The sequence below is a fragment of the Brassica napus genome, chromosome A9 (assembly GCF_020379485.1).
Source record: "Brassica napus cultivar Da-Ae chromosome A9, Da-Ae, whole genome shotgun sequence".
NCBI lineage: Eukaryota > Viridiplantae > Streptophyta > Magnoliopsida > Brassicales > Brassicaceae > Brassica > Brassica napus.
Window position 1 is genome coordinate 10916940 of NC_063442.1, and position 7989 is coordinate 10924928.

General features: G+C 30.6%; 2 protein-coding genes across 2 annotated transcripts; one reads left to right on the forward strand and one right to left on the reverse strand.

The window, feature by feature from the left end:
* The first annotated feature begins 227 nt into the window (after positions 1-227).
* LOC106417198 (uncharacterized protein At4g04775-like) lies at positions 228-650 on the forward strand. The gene is made up of 2 exons (XM_013858041.2): positions 228-356; positions 426-650. Exons 1-2 carry the CDS (start codon positions 228-230, stop codon positions 648-650), a joined length of 354 nt encoding a protein of 117 aa, XP_013713495.2.
* A 522-nt stretch (positions 651-1172) lies between these two features.
* On the reverse strand, positions 1173-2774 carry LOC106417197. Its single transcript, XM_013858040.2, has one exon. The coding sequence runs from the start codon at positions 2772-2774 to the stop codon at positions 1173-1175; it is 1602 nt and encodes a 533-aa protein (XP_013713494.2).
* Between the last annotated feature and the right edge of the window lie 5215 nt (positions 2775-7989).

The following is a 7989-nucleotide window of genomic DNA, read 5'->3' on the forward strand; positions in this document are numbered from 1 at the left end:
GCCAAAATTTATCAACACAATCATTAGTAATCTGAAAAATTCATAATAATCAAAACAAATCTTTATAATGAAAACACATACAAGTTACCATATGTGCCGATCCGATTAGAAACATTGTAAACCCTAATTATATTGCTTATATAAGATCATAAAGCGGCCACAAACACTACATCTTGCGGTGTTTTTTTTCTCCTACTTGTTCTTAAAAAATCTCTCCTCAAAAGAGAATGACGAACACGAAATACCATGGAGCGATCCCTTCCAGATGCTGGTGTGGAAAGAAGATTGTCACTTATGTTTCAAAAACGGAAGAGAACCCATACAGACGATTCTTCAGATGTGAGATTGGTTTACAGGTAAATCTGATAATTCATTACTTCATCTTCTTCTATATGTCAATTGATTTGTTTTGTGTTTTGAAACAGAGAAAAAAAGAAAATCATCTTTTTAAGTGGGTGGACGAGGCTCTGCTTGATGAGATTGAAAGGATGTCTGACCATCAGGCGAGAGTTGCTGAGGAAATTGAAGATCTGAGAATTTCCATGAAGAAGACAGTGCAGGAAGAAGTTATGAACCATAAGCATTCGCTTGATGTAGGTTGCGTAGGAACCCTTTTCAGTTTGTTATGTCTCTGGTCCAAATGTGATTGATATTGTAATGGTTCTCTGATTCAAGTTACATTTTCAAATATTGAACCAATCTGATTTCCAGTTTTATTGTCGTGTTATGAACAACGTTATCAAACAAACATAAATTTCATAGTCTCTGAAACATAGTATCCAAAAAAGCGTGAAACATAACTTGCATAAATCAAGATGAACAAAGCTGAAACATAACTTTGATAGTCTTTGAAACATAACTTGCATAAATCAAGATGAATAAAGCTTGCGTAAACAGAACTTCCATAAAGTCTGAAACATAACTTGCATAAATCAACATAAAGAAAGCTTGCATGAAACGAACTGAGTATCCTATATTGCTCGATCACATGTTCTCCTATCGTGCCCTCGAATCCCACATCGGCTACATTTGCGACCTTTAGAGCCTTGATTTCCTTGTGACGAACGGATCTTATCTTCGGCTGTCTCGTATCTGCGTTTCTTTCTTCTACCTGCAGCTCGTCTAGACTCTGGAGGAAGGACTTTCGTCTGCTCCACATGAGATGGAACAGTTCAAGCATCTTCAGGGACACCAATAGGATTTATGCTTTCTTCATAAGCCGTGCGCCATGACGCAGTAGTGTATATCTCGTCTGTGAGTGTGTGTGCTTGTATTCCAACACTGAAGCCTGCTTTTATGGCGTGCCTGCATGGGATTTTCATCAGATCAAACTTCCCACAAGAACACGTGCGTCTGACCAAATCAACCATGCAGTCAAAAGTGTCACCTTGAACCAAAAACCTGTCATCGTTAATCGGGAAGACCTTAAACTTTTTACCCTTCTCAATCCTTCTGTCTATCTTCTCCTCCACAGCAATGGTCAGTGGCTTCGAGTGCTTAGAACTTAAAGTTCTACGTTGGAAAAACCATCGAGTCATCATTTCCCTAATGTTGTCCATTAGAGGTATTACTGGAAACTCTCTAGGCGTACGCAAAGCAGAATTTATCGACTCCGCAGGGTTAGTAGTGTTGATATCATACCTGTAACCCGGGAATTGACAACGAGCCCACTTCCTCACATCGGCTTCTATTAGATAATTTCCAATTTCAGGACTAATAGAGTAAATAGCAGTGAACAGCTTACGAAAATCAGCAGCTCGATAAGCTTTAGAAGCCTTTGCAACCAAACCAGCCACACCTTTCCCACTAAAATATGTTACGACATTATTCAGCAAGTGGTGAATGCAAATTCCGTGATGAGCTTGCGGGTACACGTTAGCAATAGCTTTAGCAATCGAGGAATTCCTATCAGACACAAAAGCTAAACTATGCTCGTCAGCAATGACCGCATTAAGTTGTCTCATAAACCAGTTCCACGCAAGGTCATTCTCTGAGTCGACAACTCCAAATGCAATAGGATATAAATTAGAGTTTCCATCTAATGCAGTAGCAACCAGTAATACCCTTTTGTATTTGCTCTTCAAGAACGTCCCATCCACAACAATAACTTTCCGAATTGCAACATAGAAACCGCGAAGACGCTGACCAAAGGAGATGAAGAGGAATCTGAATCGCCCTTCAGAATCCCTTTCATACGACGTGTGTGACCCTGGATTAGCTTCCCTCATCATGTGCAAGTATTTGGGAATTTTTTCATAGCCTTCCTCTGGAAGGCCTTTCACTTTGTTGATTGCATACTCACGTGCATCCCATGCCAAAGAATAGGATATCTTAAGTCCATGTTCTGGACGCATATACTGGACTATATCATTAGATCTCGGCCCTTCTTTAGCATTTTCATACATATGCATAACCAGAGTACCAATTGTTTTTGCTGAAGCTGTCCGAACAGAACCCTTCCTTTTGGATGCAGCACATGAATGATGAAGTACATACTTTTTGATGATAAAATAAGATGAACCAGGTAACCCCTCTGCACGAACACGCCAGCTGCAATCATCATCTGCGCAACGAATGTACCACATTTTTTTATCTGACTTGACAAGCTTATAGTCGAAATTATGTTTCATTGTACATATTTCGAATGCTGCCTTCAAAAGCGTTTTCGAAATAAAATGTTGACCCTCCTTCACAAAATCCACCAAAGAAAATCGCACATCATTTCCATTGGTCTTCTCTTTGTCACACCATTCAACCTCTTCTTGTGAATCCATAGTTTAGATAGGAAAAAGTTAGAGAAGAAGAAAAAAAAAAGAAATCGTGAGACAACGATGAAGAAGACCACAATTTAGGAAAAAAAACAATTAAAAAAGGAAAACAAAATATTTAAAAGATTTAGTGAATATTTCATAACCGTTTTTACCAAGATTTCCGGATTTTGTTTACTAACCGTTATAGAACTTGCATTCTACCAATTTAGAAAATAGAATAATAAATAGGATGTTATATACTACTATAGTAGATATAAAGACATGTTGTAGATTGTATTTTCTTGCGTGGTTTATAATAAGGAAGTATTTAGATTTTATTTTCTAGCGCGGTTGATGAGATGACATTGTTTAGTGTTTTAAATCTACCAGAAATATAGAGCATAGAGGAAATCGTGAACTTCATATTCTGCCTTACTAGTTATATACGTTTCCGTTATAATATGCAGCCTACATGCCTTAGAACATTGTGTTTCTTTCAGATTACGTATTCTAAACCGCCGTAGATGGTAGATATGGTTAACTAGCACATTTAGCCAATTTTTCAAATTATTATGTAAACATCTTTTGATGTCAAAAATATTTTTCTCACATGCACATGCTTATCTACATTAAGTTAACTATTTTTCCATATTTTTTTCCTTTGTAAAAAAAATCTTATGAATTTTTATATACAGAAAGGGTAGTCACTGTCCAAATTTGTGAAAAGTTAATTTAGTTCTAAGGGGACAATACTTTAGAGATTTAGTTCCATATTGGCAAATTTCCCAAAAACTTATCTTTGTGGAATGTAAGGAGTATATATATTATAAAATTTCGTGTCAGCAGAGATTGAATAATTAAGTACATAAATATCTTAATATTTGTGGAACTCTTTTAATTCAGTGGTTTAACTAAAAGTTCATTATAATTCTACTCTATGAAGTTTCGTCCTAAAAATAAAATTATGCAAGTTAATAAAAAAAGACTTACAAGAAATATGTAGTATTGCAAAGAGAACAGTCAAGCGTAAATTTCATAGAACGGCTCAAATGATGCAGTTAAAATGTGAATCCTCAAAAGACAAGTAAAATTGTCAGATATCAAAACATCTTATACTCTTTTTCATAGTTTGTAATATCATAATTATCCATCGTTAAACAAAATCTCTTAAAATTCTTATACAAATTTAAACGCTTATGTAATAAAAATACATCAAATCATTTCATCAAGTCTCACTTTCAAATAGCCTTATGATTGAACCCTAAGTCTAGCGTATATCTTCGATATGTACTCATCACTGAAGTGGTCTAACACATTGGTTAGAATGGCAAACATACAGAACAATTGTGTAGCGCTACTAATAATAACAAAAGCATATATATACATAAATATATGTAGATATTTTATTATTATTAACTGCAATGCATTTCAAAAGAAAAAGTGTTTCAAAAAAAAAACTGCGGTGTGGTTGCTTGTAACATTCGGACCTTACCTTAGATCTTTCGCCGAAAAAAAGATAAGGATGGAACAAAACTTAAGAATTTTGAAAATATATGATATAAAATAAATGGAAAATCTCATTAAATCTCATTAAATATCATTAAATATCATTAAATAACTTAAGAATTTTAAAGTTATTTAACAAATATTTTGAAACATCAAAATAATTTTTATCTCACAAAAAAACTTCAATCTGAATATTTGTTCTTACATAAAAATGACTGGTATTACATGTAAAAATAATAACAAGGCAACTTAAAAAAAAACACTAATTATTTAATTAACAAAATAAATTGATAAGACCAGTCTTTTATTAATTTTTTTTTTTAAATGTCACTATGTTTACCTATAAATAACGTTTTTTTTACATGTTAAACAAGTAAATCAGATTTGAGGTTTTTTGTGGATTTGGGATTTGTATCCACCTACATTTTAAATATTTTGATATGTATTCGTTTAATGGGGTTCTGACGGCACCAATCCTCCAGACAATGGAATCAAATTCTCAGGTCTACTATGATGATAGAATGGGGACATTCGTCAGGAACACGCCATAATCCCAGGATATATAGTATTCAGTGAGGAAGGGGAGATAAGAAGTTGCAGTGTCCCTTGTCCACCCACTCCATATCTCTATTTTGTTCATTTAATTCTTTTAAAATATGTTGACGAACAAATCTCTAATAAATCGATCTTGTCTCCAAGTTCTAAACCCTTGTTCAAAAAGAAAAAAAGGTTATAAACCCTTTAACCAAAAAAATTGACTCCAAGTTCTAAAGAGTATTAATAATTTTGTTTTTTACTCGTCATGAATGGTACCAAAATTGATTCTTTGGATGGATCTATTAGTTAGGTTATCTTCACACTTCAGCTATGTATAATTTCTTGTTTTAGTCTAGATCTATATACCATACCTTTTTGTCTATGGTCCAAGTTCAACGCGCATTAAATGTTATATTCGGCTGAATTTGAAAATGCGTCGAATAAATTTAAGCTTCGGTGGGCTTGACGAAGAACTAGATTCAGTTTGACATATATCATACTTGGTATCAACTGTTAAGAACTTATAACTTCACTGGCAAGTGTGCTAGACTTTGAAAATAATAGTAGGTCAAAAGATCTTTACAAGCGAGTAAATGTTATAAAATTTGACATTGGAAGTCCACTATACAGTTTTACAAATAATTTTAACACATGTTATCTTTACAATCACTTCAATATATATGACATGATATAGTAGAATTGATGATATAGCTTATGGTTAAATGTGACATGTACAATTATATATAATGTTTATTTATATTTTTGGTAAACTTCCAAAATATGGTAAAAAATTATATATTATCCTTAAATTAAATCTATTCAAATATGAACATTAAATAATATAATAATAAAAATATAGTAATATTTTAAAAAGTTTGGAATATTATATTCTGTTTTTATAACTATACAATTTTATTGCTAAAAAAATTTCATTTTTTTATGATTTTTTAAGAAATTATAAATTTTTAATCATAATATCATTAGTTTCTTTAATATATCTAGAAAACTAAAAATTACTGTTTAATTTTACTTATTGATAATTATATAAATTTTATATCATTTTTATTAATTTGTACAAGTTTATTAATATATTTTATCTAAAAGATATAAATAATAATTTATTTAAAATTATAATTTTAAATATATACATATAGATTCTTAAGTATAATATAAAATAACCAAAATTAAAATTTATATTAAAAATTATATTATTGCAAACAGTGCAGGAAAACACCTAGTATTTTATTATGTGTACTAGTTTTACCATCGTGCTATGCACAAATCAAAATGACAGTATTTAAATTATTTGATGATAAAACTACAGTTTCAGAATTATCAATCAAATTAAAATTATTATATCAATTAAATATTCTATAAATATGGATAAAAATTGCATATAAATAATTTCATTCAAATAAAGAGGTTGTAAACGGTAAATTAGTATTTATCATGTTGTTTTAAAATAGATATATGTTGAAGGTATTTTATGTTTAAATTTGATATATATACAACAGATGAAAAATATAGTTAAAACTACTATATTTGATTCATTAATTTTCTTTGTATTTTTCTTGTAAATAAATCTTCCATTAAGTTATACATTTTTATTTTAAGTACAAAAATAAAGTTATGATAGATTATGATAAAATGTCATTGAAAATATAAATTTTTTTTTTTTTGATATTCTGAGACCTAATATAAAGAATGAGGCACAATAGAAAAATCAATTATGAAAATGAATATCCATATTTAAATGCTACAATAAACATATTTAAGATTTTTGTTCACGTTTTTTTCTCAAACATGTTCATCATCCTCCAAGCTCCAAAAATCCATGTATATTTATAATGGCTAGACGTTTGACAAAAAAAAAATTATAATGGCTAGACTTTTTTTTCTTTCATTTTTCTATTTCTATTTATTAAAGTAGCAAACATTTACCTGAAGCTTTGAAGAGAAAAATGAATTTGGGAATGCAAATTCTATTTGCAGTATTTTAAATGAGTTAGGATAATACTCTAAAAATACTGGTTTTTGTCATTTTAAAGTATTTCTACAAATTCATGGGTGAACTCCTAATTTAAGGCGTTAACATTTTCACCATTTGTAGTAAATAGATAAAATAATTTTCTTAAACAGAAGTTATAAAACCGATATTAAAATCAGTTTGAATTTAAAAAAAAGTAGAGAAGTACTTTACTTTTGTTGTTGATAATTTTGTATTTCCCATTCTTTTAGAAGCTCTGAAACAGAAGTATACTCAAATACCATTTTCAATCTGAATTATCTATACTGTTTTGGCTCATACTATATATGGCAAATACGGTAGCGTTTGAGAAGAACAATAAAAGTTTGAGAAATAGACAAAAAGGAATAACAATCGAAGTTTGAGAAGTTTTTTACTATTGTGATCATTTTAAAAAGTTTCAGAGCCACGATATGTGAAACCATGGATATATAGAGAAGAAAACAGTTGGATTATGTAATGAAATGTGGGATGAAAATTTTTAGAAAATTTAGGAGTTGATAGTTAAAATTGCAGAAAAAATAGGGGATGCAATTTTTTTTTTCAATCGATTGGTTTTGATTTATTAGTATTTTTTTTAAGTTATTCCATGTGTCAAAGTTTTTATTAGCCAAGTGACTTGTGATTTAATATATAAATGATAGTAGAATAATTCAAGTCCTCAAACAAAAAAAGTCCCCAAACAGGTCAAACACCATAACATTTGCTAATTAACTGCCGAATGTTAATTGGTTTATTGCAGAACTCTTAAATAAATCACAGGATCATTTTCGTCAAATAAATCACATGATTTAAAAAGCCTTTAAAAAGAGAAAGAAAATTAAATGCAAACTAATTAATTAAACAAAATTATTCTAAAACAGTAGAAACACAAACAAAAATGTCAAAATCATCGGTCCCTGATCTCCGGTGCCGGCACCCACCCGTTGTAATCAACTATTTAATTTCCGACAATCCTATACATGACTCTATTCCATTACATTTAAACTCCAAACTAAAGAAATAAACGACGGAGATGGCCCCGGCAACAACAGTCAAATCTGCAACAATGTTGTTACAAACCATTATTAATTAATAGTATTATTCTCTATTAATGACTGTCCAATAAAATAATCACAACACCATAAAATTAATAAATAATAACAGCATCATTGATGATTTTAGTGATCT